The 20,569-nt window shown below is 39.1% G+C and overlaps 1 protein-coding gene across 22 annotated transcripts in view; it reads left to right on the forward strand.

Annotated features, from left to right (window-relative positions):
- SRPK2 (SRSF protein kinase 2) overlaps positions 1–20,569 on the forward strand; it is a 249,376-nt gene that overhangs the window by 97,552 nt on the left and 131,255 nt on the right. For 13 of the 22 annotated variants that reach the window (XR_004806794.1, XR_003137714.3, XR_007403574.1 and 10 more), the window contains one exon: positions 6,021–6,084. The exons of 8 other annotated variants lie outside the window; for them this stretch is intronic. Coding sequence is in view for 10 of the 14 variants with exons in the window: in XM_025449494.2 (XP_025305279.1) it covers positions 6,021–6,084 (64 nt within the window). In the remaining 4 variants the exon portion in view is untranslated. Of the gene's footprint in view, positions 1–6,020; positions 6,085–6,631; positions 6,664–20,569 lie in introns of those variants that run through there. One more of the 22 variants, XM_049096595.1, reaches the window with a different exon arrangement.

A 20,569-nucleotide genomic window follows, 5' to 3' on the forward strand; every position in this document is an offset into this window, starting at 1 on the left:
CACTGACCTTCCTAGATGTCTCGGAACACTTGCTTTTTACTCCTACCCCTTTATGAAGGGTCTCTTACATATTTGTCTTTGAATTTTGAGTCAGGAATGCAGTACTTGGTCCCAGTTGGTAATATCAGCAATTAATTCAAGCCAGAAAAGCTTCTGAGGCCCTGTTTTGCATTTAAATGGGAACCCCTTCCCAGTACTTGTAGGCTTAAGTTGGAGACACCAAGAGAGATGGCCGGAAGCATGCATCCTGCCACAGTAGAATCTGTGAACATGTGAAATAGAGAGGAGAAGCACTTAATTGGTAGTGACAGGAGAAGTGGAATTAGGGTCAGAGAGGTGTTGAATAACCAGAATGGTGAAGCATTAAGGTGGAGAGCAATCCCTCTGAGCACTTGGTAACATGAACTGAGTATCAAGAGCTGTCTTCTGAGCCAGATTCTGACTGTGAGGCCTGTGGAGTCATTTTTCTATTCTTAACTTCTAGATGTTTTCTTGCAGTATTATCATATCACCTGAGGTAAACTGAGCACATACCTGTTTCTTGTAGCCTGAAATGGCTCCAAATATATATAAAGCATTAATTTTTAAAAATCCTCCTTATGTAGCCCCCAAATAAAATTAGCTTTGTGAAGGATTATGTAAAGATTTGGCAAGAGAAAGAAAGTTTAGTAAATCTGTTGGAATAACACCCATGGAAAAAGAATGTAGGTGTAAGAATTTAGGTAGAACTGTCTGCTCAATTATGTCTCATTTAATTTTCATGTCATAAAAGGAAGGGTCCCATGTGAGCTCATGTTCAGCATGTAGTGATGTAAAGGACGTGGGAGCATGTCATCTCCATGGCATCCCTGTGTTAGTGTCACGCTGCAGTTGCTCTTAGGATCCAGGTGGATTTAGGACTACCCACTTTCTCTCCCCCAGGCTGTCTGATCTGTGAACTACATCCTTTATTGGACTTTGTTTTAATAGTAGTTAACAGTAACTGCTATTCCTGGTCTGGGTTCTTAGGGATGGGCCCAGCTCATTGCCTGGAGTGTTCCGTGAGTCTCCAAACTCATGTCATTGAGTGGAAAATTAGAGATAGTAGGCCATTAACCAGAGAGTTAAAACTATTCATCTTTACAAGGAATTTGAGTATTTTTTTTTTAAAGTATAGGTGTGAGAATAAAAGGTTTTTGTGAAGAAAATCTGTGGGATTGGATAGAAGAGAATGAGTGGGAGATCCTGGTGAATTGATTTTTCCTTTTTGACGTGTAAAGTGATGAGTAACAAGAGTATGATGTCATAGACTGACCAGTTGTAATCAAGAAGCCGACTAATAGTGGTAATTTTAAAATTGACTGGAGAGATGACAAAATAGAATTTAGAAACTGATTTTAAAGAAGGCTGAATGTTCTTCGTGGGTTGCTAAGTCCTCAGGAATTTATTTTATTTTTTATTTTTTTTAAGATTTTTATTTATTTATTCATGAGAGACACAGAGAGAGAGAGGCAGAGACACAGGCAGAGAGAGAAGCAGGCTCCGTGCAGGGAATCCAATGTGGGACTTGATGCCAGGACTCCAAGATCACCCCCTGGGCCAGGGGTAGGTGCTCAACCACTGACCCACCCAGGCGTCCCAGTCCTCGGGAATTTAGCTGTGGGTCTCAGAGATTTGGAGAAGGTGAAGAGTATTCTTGCTACCAGTTGTTTATCTTTTGAGCTCTCCAGTGTCTTCTTCATAAATTCATATGGTTCAGCTAGGTGATGATGATCTCTCAGGAGTCTTCGAACTCTTCAGTTGTTTGGACTCTGTCTGGAAATGTACATATAAGAATAAGGAAACTAACTTAGCTAGATAGTAACTTCAACTAAACTAGACTAAGCTAAGAAAACCATCAAAGACTCAATAAGTGTGAATGGAAGGGAAGGTCCCCATCCTCTACGGAAGCTGTGGTCTCAGGGGAGTCAGACAAGTAGTGTATATATTTTAGTAATTCTCTAGTGCAAGTGTATATGATCTGTAGAGGGCTAGAGGAGGTGAAGTGCATTCTGTCTGGGATGCTGTTGGAGGAGAGGTAGCACTTGGGCTGAGGTTAGAAAAGGGAGTTGTATATGCAAGAGAAGCGAACTGGGCACTGGCATCCCGGGGAGTGAAACTGTAAGAAAACACTTGGTGCTGTGAGCAAGCTTGGTGTGTTCGGGGAATCGCAGAGTAGCGCTCAGTAGTCCTAGAACAGAATAGATTTAAAAAGGTGGGAGTGGTAATGATACCCCAGATGAGAGTGGGATACTAGTTTGGGATCCTTCAGAAATTCCTGGCTCAGAAAGGCAGTGCTCTGCTATTTGGGGAGATGAACACTCTAACAGAGGACCTCAGACTGCGAAGTTGATGAGGTTTAGCTTTAGATGTTCAAGGCATGTCATGACCATGTATGAAGGTGAAGATGTCTGGCAAGGTAAGGATATACAGTTCTGGGTTGCAGGAGAGCATATTGAGTTTGAAATTCAGGTTTGCTCAGCATCGTTGTCCTTTGGTTATGGATGTCAAGGGAATAGATGGAAGAGTTCGTGAGTGAAAAGAGGGTCATGTTAGATAACTATCACTAAACATAAGATCTGTGTGAAAAAAAGATGATACAGCAAAGAACCCTAGAATTAGGAGAAGAATCATAAGAACGCAAAAGGATTAGAAAAATGTTGTCCCATAATGTTATTTAGAAATTAAAACAGAATTATGACCAAAAAAGCAACCATAATTTTAAATCTGCTTATTCAAACTACATAGAACCATTTGTTTATTTTCTTTGTGAAATAGAGAAGTATGGCCTTAGAACTCATTGGCCCGAATGAATAAACCGAGACCATGGCTGGTTGAATAAATACGTATTTACGCGTTGTAAGATTGCCGCTTTGGAAGAACTGAGGGGTGGTTGGTGAAGAGAGTAATTTAGAATTGTGGGGGTGGGTGGGGAATAAAGTTTTAAAATGTAACTATAAAAGCAGACTGGATCTCTACATCAATTGATAGACTGAAATACATTCTAGAAGGGTCCAAGATTTACATGCTAAATAAAATTATAAAATGTATTAGAAGAAAATGGGGTGATTTAAAAATTTGGTGTGGGGAAGGTTTAAATGTAACTGAAAGACCATCATTCATTAAGGAAGAGATTGGTGGACTTAACTGCAAAAAAATAAAGTATAAGGTCCTAGATATTATAAATGAAACGGGAAAACCAGCTAATTTGGGGGGGGGGATATTTGTAGTGTGTGTAAGAGAGCATCCTAAGTGTGGTCGTGGTAGATGACTCAAGTGATCAGAGATTCAGGAGGCTGACGTCCTTAGCCACGGGTTTTTGGAAGTCCTGTCAACATGAACATCATATAGCATGTATTATAGGGGAGTAAGACTCATTGACATGGCTTCTAGAGTCCTTAATGAATGTGCAGAGTAATCAGACCATGGATGGTATTGGTAAGGAAGAGTAGATAGTAGGATAGATGGGATACATGGGTCTCAGAGGGTATACAGTACATTAACATAGTGTTTGTAGTGTTTGTGAAAATTCCTAAACATTTTAGTCCTTCGGGAGCTAGAAACAAATCTGAAGGTTTGAAGAAAATGTGAAAATGATATTAGAAACTTGTCCATATATTATTGGAAACCCTTTTGGTTTAGAGCTCTGAAAGCTTTAACTTTCCTTTCAAATGTTTATACACTTCCTGAGAGCTGTACAGTTTAAACTTGAGGCCTTTTTTTTTTTTTTTTTTTTACATTTTATTTATCAGAGTGTGTGCGTGCACGCACAGAGGAGAAACAAGAGGGGATGAGCACAGAGCCTGACCCTGGGCTTGAAGCCACGACCCTGAGACCATGACCCTAGTTGAAACCAAGGGTCAGATGCTTAACTGACTGAGCCAGCCAGAGGCACTTAAGCTTGGGGTCTTTGAGCTTACACACACAGATCATCTGTATACCAAAGTGTGAATTTGTTTGTCTTTTTGGAATGAACAATTACCACAGTGAAGAAGGATTCAAGTGTAACCTTGTTTCTGACTTGGCTAGTTGATAAATTGAGAATAACTCTCTAGATGGAGAGACGGAGATGCAGATTATAAAGTTAAATTCCCACATATAATCAAACTATAGTGATAAAAATGTGTATTGTGTTGTGGTTGATAGTAAGGGGAGAAGGTGGATGAAAACTGTGGAAAAGCGGTTTCAAATAGGACAGACCTAGTTAGTGTACCTCATTAACTCATTCAACAAATATTTGTTGAGGATTACTGTCCTTTGCTAGGCACTCCCCAGCAGTAGACCCAGAGGGCCGACTACATGTCAGGCACGACCCTACATCTGTCATCGAATACTGTATTTCATTAAATCCTCACAACAGCTCTTTACGAGCAGTTATGATCCCCATTTTATAGGAGAGGAGATAGAGGCTTTTAAAAAGTCTAAGTAATTTCCCCAAGGTCTTATGGCTATTAAAAATGTTGGAGGAGCCTGCCTTCAAATCCACAGCGGTGAGCCCGAGCTCTTAAACGCTGTGCTCTTTTGAAACCGGTGGGAGGGGCATTTACCATGGCACCTGGTGCCCGGCTGTATCAATCCACGTAAGAATCCTCAAGGTAAGTTTCATCATCATCATCTCCATTTAACCACCGTGCACTGTGCTCTCCCCAGTGGTTAGGTAGTTTGGCCACAGCCTGTGGCAAATGCTATTCTCTCATCAGATGTTCATGCCGGTTTTATAGCGCCCATTGGATGAAGTTGTAAGCTTAAACAATTAGGAAAATCCTTTAACAACACTGAAAGGCTGTTTCTGAACAGGCCCGTTATATTTTATGCAACTAATTTTTATTCCCACTTTCTTTTACATCTTTTCAGATTCCTTTGATTTCTGTAGTTGAGATTCTTAAAAACTTAAGATTTTACACCTAAAAAAAAAAAAATCCAAAACTATTGAGGTCTACTTTGAAATCCTGAGACTGTCTATAGTAGTATTTCAGTGGGCAGGTTTTTTTTTCTTTCTTTTTTTTTTTTTTTCCTGTGTGAACTTTTATTATGCATAAGGAAGCACATTTACAAATAGGAGAATAGCTTTACATGTGAAATAGTCTGGGTAATGGGACTATGTTAGTTTTTTTTCCCACGTAAAATTATGTGCTTTTAGGTTAGTCACTAGTATTTTAAAAGGCCCCCCCCTTTATTTTTACCTCTCCTTCCCTTTTAGTCTGTTATCTTTTTTCCCCCAAATCAATATCAGCAATTCTCTTTTAATTAAATTAAATTGGCGCTTACATTCCTGTTGCAGATGGCATTGTCAGTCCTTTCCTAAAAGGACAAGTATATTATCTGCTCGGTGACTGGGTGTTGCTGTTCACTTGTGCTGTACTGAGAAGGAGGAGGGGAGAATTAAGGTGTAAAATAGAAGTCTTTTTCTAAAGGAGTTCGGGACTAGATATTAAGCATATTCTTCAATTAAAGACAACCAAGAAATTAGAACAAAGATTTAAAAAATTTCAATCTATATAAATCGGGGTTCTGGTTTAATATTTCATTCTTAAGTGACAAAAATGATTCACTGAGCCATATTTTTCAGGGCTGGTGAAGTGGTAGTCGCCAAGGGTTGCACATCTGCTCTTCACAACTCACACCTTCATTACCTGGGCTTCTCAGATGCTCTAGGGTATCAAATGCAGTGGCTGGCGTTTCTTGTTTGTGTTGTAATTCGCTGCACTTGAAATCTTCCTCTAGGGCCGTGCCAGTTCTACCTTAAAAACGAAAACCCCCCTCTGCTTAAAAGAAGTGGTACGTCCTGCTTTCATAAACAGTCATGTGCATAGTTCAGCAAGGCCTGGTGCCTCTGGAGCCTTTCCCTTTATAGCACCGTCGAATCCCAGTCCTAACAGAAGTGCTGCGAATCTCGGGGCCTCTTTTTGAACAAAAGGGATCCGAGACAGCAAATCTGTTGATATAAAGCTTGGAAGCAAGGGCAGGCAATCCTGGTTGTGAATCTTTTCTGATTTTTCCAGAAATCAAGCAGAAGATTGAGCTGCTGATGTCAGTAAACTCTGAGAAGTCGTCCTCTTCAGAAAGGTACAGCTGCATCTCCTGCATGAACAATCAGTGCTGTAGCCCTGCTAAGAAGCAGACCAGGACGTGTTTTCTCTCCTGTCAAGTTTGCTGTAGAATGTACTGTACTGCATGCTGGTCGTTGTGGTGTATGGAAGATGTGTCTTTGGGCAGGCTCTTCTGCTTTTACAAAGGGTGATTGATTTTTTAGAAAATAGTGAAGCCTAATCAGCTGCAGCCTGTACGGCAGAGCGCTAGTTCATGTGTGACAGCTGTTGAAGGCTTTAAAAAAAGAATTTACTGAGCTGCAAAACAAAAATTTTGCTTTCTTTAAGGAAATATTAGTATTAGATTTTCTTCCTATATTTTGAGGTTGTTGCTAAACAAAATTACCACCATTATTTGTAAGATCTAGCTTAAAAATACTTGGCTTCTGGTTATAATAAATATTTTCTTATGTGGAAAGGGAGTGCCATTTGTAAATAGCTTAGGAATTGCAAACCCACAGATTAGTCACATTCTGAGAGAGAGATATGATGCTTCTTCAAGTCTGTGCTAGGAAATAGAACAGTCACTGCATGCAGTAATGGTTCGTGCCTGCAGGTAAGGACAAAATGACTCAGAAGTGTTTTTAAAGCAATTATTTTATCTGTCAATCAAATGATTATACCTGTAAGGAGATATTTTCTTAAAAATGGATATTTTACTTAATAAATGGAATTAAGGTATTTTTATCTCAAGCCAGAAATGAGGCCATATAGTTGACCATTTTGATATGTAAATATAGTGTTCACTTCTGTTTGCCAAAATTGTGTATACTACATAAGGTTTTAAATCAAGGTTCTTGAGCATACAGTTGATGCTTACCTTTCTCTTGGTTATCTAATAGTTTATACTTCATGTTTTTTATTTTGTATTGAAGGTGTGTTGATTTGTCTCGCCTGTGGTTAGTTTTCAGGTTATCTTTTTTTGTTCACAGATTTAATATTTAGGAAAATGTTATGGAGACATGATTTAGTAGTTGAGAAATGGTAAGAGGAAAAGCACTGGTAAAAAAAAAAAATGAGATGAAGAACCTACCATGGTAAAAGATTTAATTCAAGTACAGTAGTGTATGGAGGACGTGATCTGATGGCAAAATGATGACATTAAATCGATTTATTAGTGTAATTAGGTGAAAGGCTCCTGGCTGTAATTTAGAGCATTACAAATAAGATGTTAACTGCTTTCTTTAGGGACTGAAAATAGAAAAAATTATTCACATTTGTGTTTATCTTTATGTAGTTTCTAACTCTGGGTCAGTGGCTAGCCATCTGATTTTGAACATTCTGTTTGCTGAGATGAAAAACAATCTTGAGCCTTGTGAATGTTCTGCCAATAAAATGGTGGTGATAGGAAGGGGAGAGGGTGGTGGTGTAAATAGTGAGCGGTCCGGGTGCCAACTGTAATGTCGGAGTTTTGTTACCAGGAAGAGCATTCTCAATGGGATGGTAGCAATAATTATGTTAGCTCTTTTGAGTAGCATGAATTCTCTATTGACAAATTGAAGACTGGACAGAATGGATGAATATTAGAAACAAGTTAGGAATGGGTGAGGTTTCTGCGGTTACAATACATTCTTTTAAGGAAAGATTCTAAAATATTTTGGAGATTACATTTTTAAATTTTATTATTGTTACTGTTATTTATTATTTTTTAAGTCTTTTTACCTAAGCTCTTGTAGTTAAATTTGATGGAAAGAAGGATGCATGTGGTCATGGTTTTAAAGTTTAGAAATCAGCCACTATGCTTGTGACAGCTTTATACACAGTTTTACCAGAGCTTACTTGCTTTGTTAGTTATTCTTTTGGGGGTATTTAGACATACATATGGCTGTTGTGATATGCTGACTTAATGAGTGATAAATGTAGCTTATGGGTCAGCCAACACTTTGCAAACATAGAAGTTGTTTCATTAATGTATATTAATATTAAAAATAGAAGTCATTCCTTTTTTCCTCCTTCCTTAAAGGCATGCAATAATGAGTAGTCAAATCTTTTGTCTTTTTAATGTGTTTGAAAGAACTTGAGAAACAAGAATATGAAGTTAAAAAAAATTCATGGCCTAGTAATGCTATGTATCCTGCCCATGAATTTAATAGCTTATAGTATCATGTAACATTGCATCACATTCTTCAATTCCTTGTTCACCAGTTACTTAAACTTTGAAAAAGTCTTAGATTTTTAAAAATGTTAGCTCTTTGAATCATGGCCTTAAGTCCTAAAGCTGTTTGGAATTTACATATGGTCAGTACCCTCCCCCCCTTTTTGGTAAAAATAAAAAAGAAATCCCATCCTCTTTAAAAGAAGGGAGAAGCTACTTGTTTGCAAGAAACCAAAACTTAACCATTTGCCACAATTGATTCTGTTCACTGTCTGCAGGATAGAATGATCTTTTGATATTTCAGGCCATCCAGTAGAAAAGCAACATTTCTAAGAACAAGACAATAAACAGTGATGTGTTATTTCTAATAATTTTTCATCTAGTATTTTTAACCTGCTTAATGGGAATTGCTAGTCCTGTATGACAGCTACTGTTAGTTGAATTAATTCTTCTTCAGACAGTTTTGTAAAATGGGAGAAACAACAAAAAAAAATTAAACCTAATTTATTTTTGTAGACTTAGGATCCTTCATTGAGAAATACAAATCTAATTTGAAGCAGTCTATGGAATTTTCAATGTTGTTTTGGAGCTTAAATGAGGAGATATATTTTCTTTTTTTTTTATTTTCTTAATAAATCTCAATACCACCTTGAAATTTAAGATTGTATTTTTGGGGAACTTGGGTGGCTAAGTGGTTGAGCATCTGCCTTTGGCTCAGGTCATGATCCCAGGGTCCTGGGATCGAGTCCCACATCAGGCTCCCTGCATGGAGCCTACTTCTCCTTCTGCCTGTGTCTCTGCCACTCTCTCTGTGTCTCTCATGAATGGATAAATAAAATCTTGAAAAAAAAAAAAAGATTGTATTTTTACCTTTAACAGAATAGTGGAGACCCATTGAATGTTGTTTGGTAGGGAGGCATGAACGGCTGACTCATAGGAGAAAATCCAACGTGGTGACAGAAAGTTATAGTTCTGTTTTTTGGTTTATACTTTGGAGAAAGGGGAAAATGTTAACTTACTCAATTTTTAAATTAAGGATAGAGAACATTATTGAATGAGTTAAAAAAAAAAACCCACATGATGCCTGATTTGTATGTTACTGCCATTTATGGGAACCTGTATCCATTGTAGGAGGGCCCCTTTCTGCAGACTTGAGGAGCAGCATTGTGAGTATCTGCCTTTTAATTGCTGACTGTTGAATGAATGAATATATTCATCTTAAATGTGGCAGTGAGAGGACCAGATACAGGTTTACTTCCTTACCTACTCCCATTTAATGAAAAAAAGAAAGCTGTATACATTTATTTGATAAAAAAAAAACAAAACACTAGCTTTTCAAGTTATTGCTTCTTCTGGACTTAGCCATAACACTTCTGAGATTTGGAAATTTATGGGGTGGAGTGGGTGGGGAAGAGGAGGAAAAGGAGTAGTAATCATGATAATAGCTAGCAAAAAGGTAGTAATCATTTATTACACATTTCCAAATAAGAGTTCTAAGTGAGGAAGAAAGGGGAGGAGGCAGGGAGGGGGAGAGAGAGAGACAGAGTGTGTGTGTTTGTGTGTGTGTGTGTGTGTGTGTGCACAAGGATTAGCTGTGGGGAGGACTCTGACACGTCATCCCCAAAAGATGCTCAGTGAGCAGAAGGAGCTGAATTAAAATTTTTGTCAGAATTTGGACAATTCTTATTCAGTGAAGAAGAGTTGAGCCCAGGGTGCTCAGAATTGAGGATTCTGAGTCTTTCCATGAGGTCTCCCAGGAGGGCTGAGGAGTTCGTGAGGGGAAGGTCCTGAGAAGCTGAGAACCTCTGTACACATAAAGCTTTGCCCACACCTGTACTTGTGAAATGTAAATGTTTTTGTTGTAATTAATAAAGTTCATAGTCAATCTAAAGTTAACTAGTAGTGCCTATTAGGTTTGCATTTTCTCAAGGACTGGATACCAAAAGGATTATTGTGTGTGTGTGTGTGTTTTATGTGTTTGACATTTTTGGGTGTTAAGAGGGGTCTTTATACTGTAATAGATAATAAGTGGTAGTGTACATCATTAGCATATCACACAACTAGCAATTACTTGAATTTATAAATTGTTATCTACCTTTTTCAGGAGAAGAGAAGAAGAGGGAGAAAGTATCACAAAAATATTTACGCTGTGTTCTGTGTTTTCCCAATTTTGTATAAACAGGATTGGTGAGAAGTGATAGAGATTGTTGTCCCTTCCCCAGGACAAGAAGGGCATTTGAAACACACAAAGAACCTGTGCTATTTTTGTGTGTGTATTTTTAATTCCTTTTCTTATTTTGGAGCCTCTTCAGTGAAGGAAAAAGGGCATATGATAATGATGCGTGGTTGCAGAAAGCAAAAGAGAAGCCTGGAAGAATAAGGGGAATGGAAAGGGAAAAATTTTTTAAAATCAGGATGGGAGAGAGAAGTAAGTAAAGGATATTCAGTGGAAAAGGATCCAGGACCAAAGTGTCTTTTATTTGCTCTTAGGTTGAGTATATTTTCCTTCATGTATCTGTGGTGAACTAAGGGTAGTCATGGCAGGATGAAGACAGATTTTATAAAAAGTGCCCTCTTGTGGGGTGCCTGCCCAGCTCAGCTGGTGGAGGTGGGACTCCTGATCTTGGGGTTGTGAGTTCGAGCCCCATGTTGGATGTAGAGATTACTTAAAAAAACTCCCTCTTCATTGTACTCCCCTCTCCCCATTCCAGCTCACTAGGTGGGGCAGGTGGTGGTGATGGCTTCTCCCTTATGTCTGCCACAGGCTGAGTATCCAGAGTATCCGGGCCAGGTGAACTTGAGACGCATTTTCCCTGGGTAGTGGTGAGAAAAGATGACAGCAGCTGATTGTGTGGTCTCCTCCCCTCAGTCCTTAGGCTTTCTTCTGTTGTCATTTAGTTTTTCAGTAATATGGTTGTTGAAGATATGTATGGGAAAGTGCACAGATCATAATGAAATCCAATTATTGGGTTCTTTTTCTTTTGTAGTTTATTTATTTATATTTTTAAATATTGTATTTATTTATTCACAAGACAGAGAGAGGTAGAGACACAGGCAGGGGGAGAAGCAGGATCCCTGTGGGGAGCCCGATGTGGGACATGATCCCAGGACCCCAGGATCACGGCCTGAACCGAAGGCAGATGCTCAACCACTGACCCACCCAGGTGCCCCTGTAGTTTATGTTTTATGTGTTGTATCTAAAAAATCTTTGCTAAGCCCAAGATCACTAAGATATTCTGCTAGGTTTACTTAATAAAAGTTCTTGGCTCTTACTATGTTAAGACTGGGATTCATTTTGGGTCTTAGTATTAAGGCAAAGATTAAATTATTTCTACATATGACTGTTCATTTGTATCTGTTTTTGAGCATCACATATAAATAGAAACACTCTGTACATGCTTTTGGGCTGTCTTCTTACCTGTGAGATGTACTTGTGTTTCGTGTGTAGGGGGAGTTGGCTCAGTCGTGGCTGTGCAGAATTCCCAAATGAGTGTGCCTTGCTTTATTTATTTGTTTTACTATTGATGAGCATGTGAGATATTTGCAGCTTGTTAGGAATCTTGCTGCTGTGAGCATTTGTATACATATGTCTTGGGGAATGGACCCAGGATGCGTTTCTGTTGTGTGTGTACCTAGGCGTGCAATTGCTAAGCGTTAGTGGACATTGCCAGTTTTCTAAAGTGAATATGCCAGTCTGCACTCGCCCTGGCTGTGCTCCAGGTCCTGGCGAGCTTGCTACTGTATCCATCCGTCCTTTCTACTTTCCCGTTTCTGTTCCCTTCCCCACTTCCTGTCAGAATTCTTGTGGGTGTGCCAGTGTGACCTGTAGCTTGAGCCTTTTTGAGGAGAATTAGATGGAGATAAGGGACTTTCTGAATACCAACTTTCATGAAGGAAATCAGAATTAGAAGTTTAGACCAAATGGGAATCGTAAGGTGTAGTCATCGGAGGTACTGCGCTCTCCCCCTGACCAATTGTGATCTTTTAACTGGGCCCTGGAGGCCCCAGGTGTTACCGTTAGTTTTCAGACTTGGTTTCAATAGCAAAATTTCTTCATTTAAGCCTTATTAGAAGCTTATCATAGAAAACATAAAAGAAAAGCTTGAGGTGAGAACTGGGGAAGTAATCAGGGTCTCAGTTCTTGGTACTCAGCCATCCCGCCCTTGAGAACCCCTCCGTAGACCCTTGAGGTAGATAGGCCACCTTGGTTCTGACCAGTAGATTAGGACATTTTTGATGTGTTCCAGTTTTATATTACATTTTATAATGTTAAATTTGTATAGTGCTACATTTTATATCATAGCCTCTATAATGTTCTGTACTATACGCCTAAATAAAAGTGTACTGTTGTCTTCTAATTTCTGTTAAAAAACTCAGACAATTATCTGAGCTTCCTTCCTGTTGGTCATTATTTATGTGGTCTAGATGCAGTAATTTCTAGATTATTTTGTTATCAGTTTAAACTTTGATTCTGTTTCCTAATGCCTCTTTGGAGGCCTGCCACATTACAGGCAGCACAACCCTTCAGAACACCAATCTGCTCAGGCAGGTCACTCCACTTTAAATACCCTCAGCCCTCTTCCCACTGTTCTTGGCATAAGGGCGTATCTGGGCCACTGAGCACCCACATTCTCCAGCCTAGCCTCAGACTCCTCTGCCTTTGGTCATGGGCCCCTTGCTTTGCTGTCTGCTGCTCTTATCCTTCCCATCTTATGGAAGGCCTGCATAGTTCAGATTACACCCATTATAAGTCCTGACAGAACCGTGCACCTCTCCTTTGTACCATTTGTCACAGCTGCTGTTTGACAGAGAGGAGTATCAGTGACATGTGGTCTGCTTACTGGTTTACTTAGTATTAGCACCAACTTAAGACCTTAAATATAGAAGTGTTTTCATACAGAATATTTTTATTTTACATCAACATCTGCAGCTTACAATTGGGAACTTTGTGGGAAGACTTTTTTGGTATAGTGAATCGTTTATTTTTGTGGTATTGGCTTAGAGTGATAAAGTATAATAAAGCATAGCCATATATAGTCATTAATAGTTATATTTATTATCATATATAGTCAATTATAGTGATAAGCTAATTTAACTCTGTCAAGGTTATAAATCGTAGGTTTTTCTGTCACTATAAAAATGCACAATTTGTTATTACATCTATTTTTTTACATTTGTTATAATGTAAACTATAAAGTAAATCTGGGGATGCCTGGGTGGCTCAGTGGTTGACTGTCTGCCTTCAGATCAGGTGTGATTCCGGAGGAGTCCTGGGGAGCCTGGTTCCCCCTCTGTCTGTGGCTCTGCCTCTCTCTCTGTCTTTCATGAATAAATAAATAAGATCTTTAAAAATATATATGTATATAAAGTAAATCTGAATATTTTTCATCTCTGCCAAATTGGTAACTTCAAACTGTAGCCACTTATTTCCCAAATATCAGTATTTTGTATATCACCTTGTGCTCTTTGTTATGGTTACATTCTATCCTTTGCTGTTATTTACTTAATAACATGTTTTTTGCTTATTTTTAGTTGTGATAAAATATATATAAGAAATTTTTTAATGCTTTTTTTAAAGTTAATTTTCTTTAAGAAGAAATCCCTACCAGAACCTTAAAAAAAACAATTACTATTAAATCCTGTCTAGATTCTGTTGTCTGATAAAGGCTTTAAGCTTGGCCATATGCTCCCTCTGTTTACAAGGGAAATTAAATTGGCAAGTGTCAGAAAGGAGCTTAAATATGTGTTAGCACCAAAGTGAGACATGCTCTTTGATATAATCAGCCTGAAAGAAGTTGGGAAAAGAGTATTACTCTCTCAGTATTCATTGTAATTCAATACCGAGTCCCAAGTATTACCTATAATCATTTTGTGTACCCACAGCAGCACTTCCTCTTCACTTTGAGAACTACCCTTCCTCTCCCCCCTCCCAAATGGCAGATCAGGGAAGTTTTCACAAATGTGAACAACTAGTTTAAGAATAACAATGACAATAATAAGAAATAGCTCTACCTCTAACAATCATATTGCAGATTCCCTTTGGATCAGAATTCTTTAGGTGCCACTAGCTGGAAGAAAGTAAAGACTAATTTTAATGTAGATGACATTTGTCATCCATCCATCATCCGTCCATCCAGCATTTATCAGCAGCTGCTGTGCACTAGCCAGTCAGTGATTTTGGAAATCAGGGAGCAGCAAAGGAGCACAAAAGCATAGGGTTTTTATAGAAGAGGCCTTGGTGGGTGGCTTCCCCTAACTTGGTCAATGTCTTGGGTGGGTCATGCTAAGCACTGATCATGGACCATTCCAGTGAGATGCTCTTGGCACTTTTTTGAAAAAATCACAAATAACCAATAATTGCATTTTGGGTGGATGCACATTAAGACTAGAGGTGTGGTGAAGGGGTTACATACATTTGCCTACCAAAGGCAATTGTGAGTGAGTGATGAGGGCCAGGTGCAGACTCTAGAACACTAGAGACTACAAGCCCATCTAAAGAGGTGGCTGCTGTTATACTTCAGTTAAAGAGGAAGGAGAGTGAAAACTGGGGAGAAGGAGCACAGAGAATTCACAACCTTTTTGATTTTTCTTCAAAAGCAAAAAATAAAACACAAGATGGTCTTTGTAAATTACCCTGCACCTTTATGATAGCAAAGCTATTGGAAATAAATGAAATGATTTGCAATGTGAGAGTATTAAATTCGTTACAGTTTATCCAGTGTAAGGAATGTGATGCAGATATTAAAATGTGTGACAGAAGACTTAATAACACAAAAAACGTTATTAAAAGATACTGTAAAAAAAAAAAAGATACTGTAAAAGGGTACCTGAGTGGCTCAGCGGTTGACCATCTGCCTTTGGGTCAAGGTGTGATCCCAGGGTCAGTCCCAGGATTGAGTCCCGCATTGGGCTCCCCGCAGGGAGCCTGCTTCTCCCTCTACCTATGTCTCTGCCTCTCTCTCTGTGTGTCTCATGAATAAATAAATAAAATCTTAATTAGAAAAAAAAAAACCAGGAAAGGTGAAAAACAGGTGGCAAAGAATACTTAAAGATGTTCCAGCTTCTGTAAACCCAGAGTTTATAATAGAAGGGTGTGTGTGTAAATGTAATAAATGAGCCTGTACTCACAAATATATGGTATGTAAAGACACGCTACATAATTCTGCAGTGCTTGGAATAGTTATACACCTGTCCCTTTGCTTATAGGTGTGTAATGCAGTTTTTATAATGACCTGTGTCTTCAACATAATGTGTTGATAAAGAACCCATGTCCTCCACAATAAATAAGTGAATAAAGAGGTGGCTGCTAATCACCTCTTGCTGGCTACTGCTATGTTGAAATACAAGCTAAATTTTGAAAGCATTTGTGATTTTTAGAAATCGATAATTTTTTTATGTCAGATATCTCATTTTATTTTTTATTTATCTTTTAAGATTTTAGTTTTAAGTAACCCTTATATACCCAGTGAGGGGCTCAAACCTACAACCCTGAGATCAAGAGTTGCTCACTCCACCGACTGAGCCAAGCCAGGAGCCCCAGATCTTTCATTTTAAATGATGGAGCAGATTAAGAAAACAAAAATTCGTCCTAGCCTTAAAAGAAGGGAATATCTGCCGTCTAAATCCAGCTTATGGTAAACATTTTTCTTCTGTGCTAAAGCAAATTGATTTACAATCTGTGAGTCACAGACCTGTGTGAATTTATAGTAAAGTATTTTCAAAACCTGTAGGTACTATAGGCATTATCTGTAGATTGGAGGCATACAAATCAAACTATTTTTATACTAAGAAGTGTGTCTCTGGGTTTTTCTGATGTTTCAGATATGCAGAAACACTGGTGATCACTGCTCTAATAACCACATACTAAATACCAAAATTCATGAAGATTTTAACTGTTTGAAGTAGGAAGGGTCCCTGAAAGATGTGAATTTATCCGGATGGGAAGGTGTTATGTTCATCATTCATTCTACATTTATTGAAGTACCCACTATGGTGAACATAACTTCAATCAGTTAACCTGAAAATGACAGAGGCAGAGCAGTATCCTGTTTGTGCAGCTGTCACTTCATCCTTTTTCTCCTTTCCCCTTTCCCTTTTTTTTTCTCTCTTTTCCCCCCTTCACTGACACTCCTCCCACAAAAAAAGATTTGAGGCTAGTTAGAAGAATATCTACAATGAAATAAAAAAAGCATCAGAGAAATTGCAGGTCAGAGTTGAAGTTTGTGATGGTCGGTAGTCAGAAGCCCACTCTACCAGATGTGTGGCATTTGCTATGCACCTGCTAATGGTGACTGGCTAATTGGACTTTAAGTTTCCTGACAGACAAACTAAAGAAAAAAGTAAGGGAACTATCTATAAGAAGAAAATATCCTAGTTCCTACAGGAGAAATAAGCCTTTTGTCTAACTTCATAATGATTAATATAATATTTTATTTATTTGAGAGAGAGCACACGAGTACACGGTCAAGGGGAGAAGCAGAGAGGGAGGGAGAAGCAGATTCCCAGGGAGTCTGATGTGGGGCTCCATCCCAGGACCCTGAGATGACCTGAGCCAAAGGCAGATGCTTAACCAGCCAAACCACCCCAGGTGCCCTTTAATGTAATACTTTTCACATATCCCAGAAGATAAGTTTATTCATTTTAGAAAATTCAGATAAAAAGGACACAAAAAGCACTCATGCTTTTATCATTTTATCATCACGAAAATCATTCATTTTTCAAGTTTAATATTTTGTTTTAGTGTAAGTAGATCTATAAAAATCAAGCAGAACTACTTTAACAGTGTCACTACCATCAACAGGAAAACCCAGTATCATACTGACGAATTACTTTGGAGTTGGCTTTTTATATTTATTACATGCAATCTTTCTTATGTTATTAAGTAATCTTCTATAGCTTCATTTTTTTTTACGTATCATTTTTAAAGACTGCATAGTACTGAGTCCGTGATATGGATGGATATGCCATAATTCTCTTTATTAAGTCTTGGTCTTAGAAATGGTATCACTTGCATACCAGCTTATTAAGGGTCTTGGGCAGGAGTGTTTTGTTGCTTCCACAATGATATAGCACGACACTCTTGACTGGTAGTAAAGGACCTTCTTACTTACACTTTTGGTTGGGAGTCTCACAGTTGTCTCTTTTTGAGTGTTGTATAGCTGATGGTGAACAATATGCTTGACACGGTTGATGTAGACCAGTCCTTCCACTCCTTCCTTCCTTCTTTCTTTCTTTTTTTTCTTTCTCTCTCTTTCTCTTTCTCTCTCTCTTTTTCTTTTTTTTGAAGATTTTATTTATTCATGAGAGACACAGAGAGAGGCAGAGACATAGACAGAGAAGCAGGCTCCTCGCAGGGAGCCCCATGTGGGACTTGATCCCAGGACTTCAGAATCACGCCCTGGGCCGAAGGCAGGCATCCAACCACTGAACCACCCAGGTGTCCCCCTTAGCTCTTCTCTAAATAAAGCTAGCTGTTAGTGTGACACCTTCCATGTCCACTGGGTGTGCATATGTGAGAGTGAAGTCCATATAATCAACTTTGACAAACTGTAAGACACAGTAGATTGTTGTATTCAGTCAGCATTTATGAAACACTTAAGGTATACTTAAGGTCTTTCTTAATGAATCTTAATTTTGTAAGGAATTTCAAGAAGCTATATGATAGAAGCTTCTTACCCCAGACAGATGATAAAACCCTCAGCACCAATGGTAGGCTTTCCTTTTTTTCTTTTTTTTTTAAAGATGTGCATGAATTAAGATTTACCAACTCGCCTTGTTCAGTTAAGTATTCACCGACTTTATTGTAAAAATTAATCATCTTCTTGGGATTTTTTTTAGCAAACTGTATTTTTTCCTAGAATTTGAGGGTTTTTTTGGGGGGTGGGGTGGGGAGCCAGCATTGCATGTGCTTTGTAGAGTAGGAGGGCTGAAATGTGAAGTCCCAGTCCTCAGGTTAGTGTTGCAGGCTGGGGAGATAGCATGTGAGAAGCCAGAGTGAAGTGAAACATTGTAGTACTATCTGGGAACTCTAGATAATTTTGTGAGCCTGGGAAAGAGGATGGAACAATATTGTGCCCTGGCAACAAGGATTCTTCTGTGCAGTGGTAAGGATTTTGGATTTTATTTTTTATTTTTAAAAGTTTTGTTTTTTTTTTTAATGTTTATTTATTTATGATAGACAGAGAGAGAGAGAGAGAGGCAGAGACACAGGTAGGGGGAGAAGCAGGCTCCATGCCAAGAGCCCAACGCGGGACTCGATCCTGGGACTCCAGGATCGCATAAACCGCTGCGCCACCCAGGGATCCCTGTTTGTTTGTTTTTTAAAGAGAAGGAGAGCACTCAAGCAGGGGGAGGGGAAAGCGGAGAAGGAGAGAGAGAGAGTCTCAAGCAGACTCCATGTCCATTGGGAAGCCCAACGCAGGTCTCGACCTCACAACCCAGAGATCATAACCTGAGCCAAAACCAAGAGTTGGATGCTCAATGGACTGAGTCACCCAAGCACCCCAGGCTTTTGGATTTTAATGCTGAAGTTTGCCAAGAGCCATTGACAGGGTTTAACAAGGGAAATGTTCCACACATGTTTAGAATGTGCACATGCTCCCGTGAGCATAAAGTCAGGTCTTTAAAGAAAGTCTTAAGAAATGCATTTTTCCCTCTAGAATAGAGTCAGAGGTTGCAAGATGTGTTGTAGAGTTGGTGGCAATATGTTATTCATTTGCTCTGGAAGGGAGTAGAAACAATATGGCAGTATTTACCATTTGAATGACAGAGGGTGGATGAATTCCTTGTTGCTCTGAGTATTAAACACTGACCTGGATTACCAAGAGAGGCTGTGAAGAGTGTCTCCAAGATTTTAAAAAGAGGATGGTTCCTTATTGGTTTAGATGGATAGAGATGTCCTAAAGATAGGTGGTTGGCCTGTCAAACCTTAAATATTTTTTTCTGTGTTAAATAATGGTTGATTACAGGATTTTTGTAATTGTGATTACAGGATTTTTGTGGTTAATAATCTGCTTTATTCCCTGAATTTTTGTAGTTGAAGCGAGAGTGTATCGATGATGGATTTATTGCTGTGGTGGTAGCTACATATCAAGGTAGATGTAAATATTTATTTGAAAGTAAACAAATCCAGAAATTGTGTTTGTGCAGCATCCAGGCCATTCTCACTGTGTCCCTCCACTGCTCCCAAGGAGCCGGTGCTGCTCTTGCTGCCCACAGCGCAGCCACGCTCTCGGTGCTAGCTTGGGCCCGACATGGCAGTCCAGCTGGCTCCTGGAGAGAAATACAGTTATTACCCCCTGCTTCTCTCAGAGGTGCTATAAAATATTTAACAGCAAGTGACAAAAATGGAAGTGCTTATCTGTGGTTCACCCTTCTGGTAGTTTAATGCAATCACACATTTTATGGAGGATATTAAAGGCTTTCTGATTCTTAGGACTAGATATTATGATGGATCTGTTTGTACTGATTCTTTAGATAAATGCAAATTGAGCATTTTCCAAGAAATTTCTTTAAATTTAATGTTTTAAAGTAGATCTACTGAAGTTAATTTTTTCTCAAGATGAGGCTCTCTCTAGTTACCTCATATGATTTGATATTTTTTGTGATTCTGCACTTAAGAATTCCCACTAAGGGCAGCCTGGATGGCTTAGCGGTTTAGCGCCTGCCTTCAGCCCAGAGCCTGATCCTGGAGACCCAGGATCGAGTCCCACGTTGAGCTCCCTGTACGGAGCCTGCTTCTCCTTCTGCCTGTGTCTCTGCCTCTCTCTCTCTGTCTCCCTGTGTTTCTCATGAATAAATAAATAAAACCTTAAAAAAAAAAAAAAAGAATTCCCACTAAGGGGACTCCTGGGTGGCTCAGCGGTTGAGCGTCTGCCTTTGGCTCAGGGCCTGATCCTGGAGTTTTGGGATAGAGTCCCGCATCGGGCTCCCTGCAGGGAGCCTGCTTCTCCACTCTGCCTGTGTCTCTGCCTGTCTCTGTGTCTATCATGAATAAATAAATAAAATTAAAAAAAAAATGCCCACTAAGGGTTCAGCAGTATCACACCTTGCATGTGCGTGAGGTACATCCTGCATGTCTCTGAGTGTGAAATTACTGTGTGGTGACCGACATTGTGTCCCCTGTAAGCCCAGCACAGCCAGTCTTTGCTCCACTGGTGCAACAGATCAGTGTTGCTTTGCATTATTTGTTGCATGTGAGGGCACGTGGTACAAAATGATGTGTTTTTGAACACTAGAATGACATGTAGCTCAGTGACAAGGTCATGCTTTGAGAGCCTGTGGACAACAAGAGCTCATGTGAAGAAATGAAAGATTTGCACATCATTCCTCTCGCTCTCCTGTCTCCTGTCATTCCACATCATACACT

The sequence above is a fragment of the Canis lupus genome, chromosome 18 (genome assembly GCF_003254725.2).
Source record: "Canis lupus dingo isolate Sandy chromosome 18, ASM325472v2, whole genome shotgun sequence".
Taxonomy (NCBI): Eukaryota; Metazoa; Chordata; class Mammalia; order Carnivora; family Canidae; genus Canis; species Canis lupus.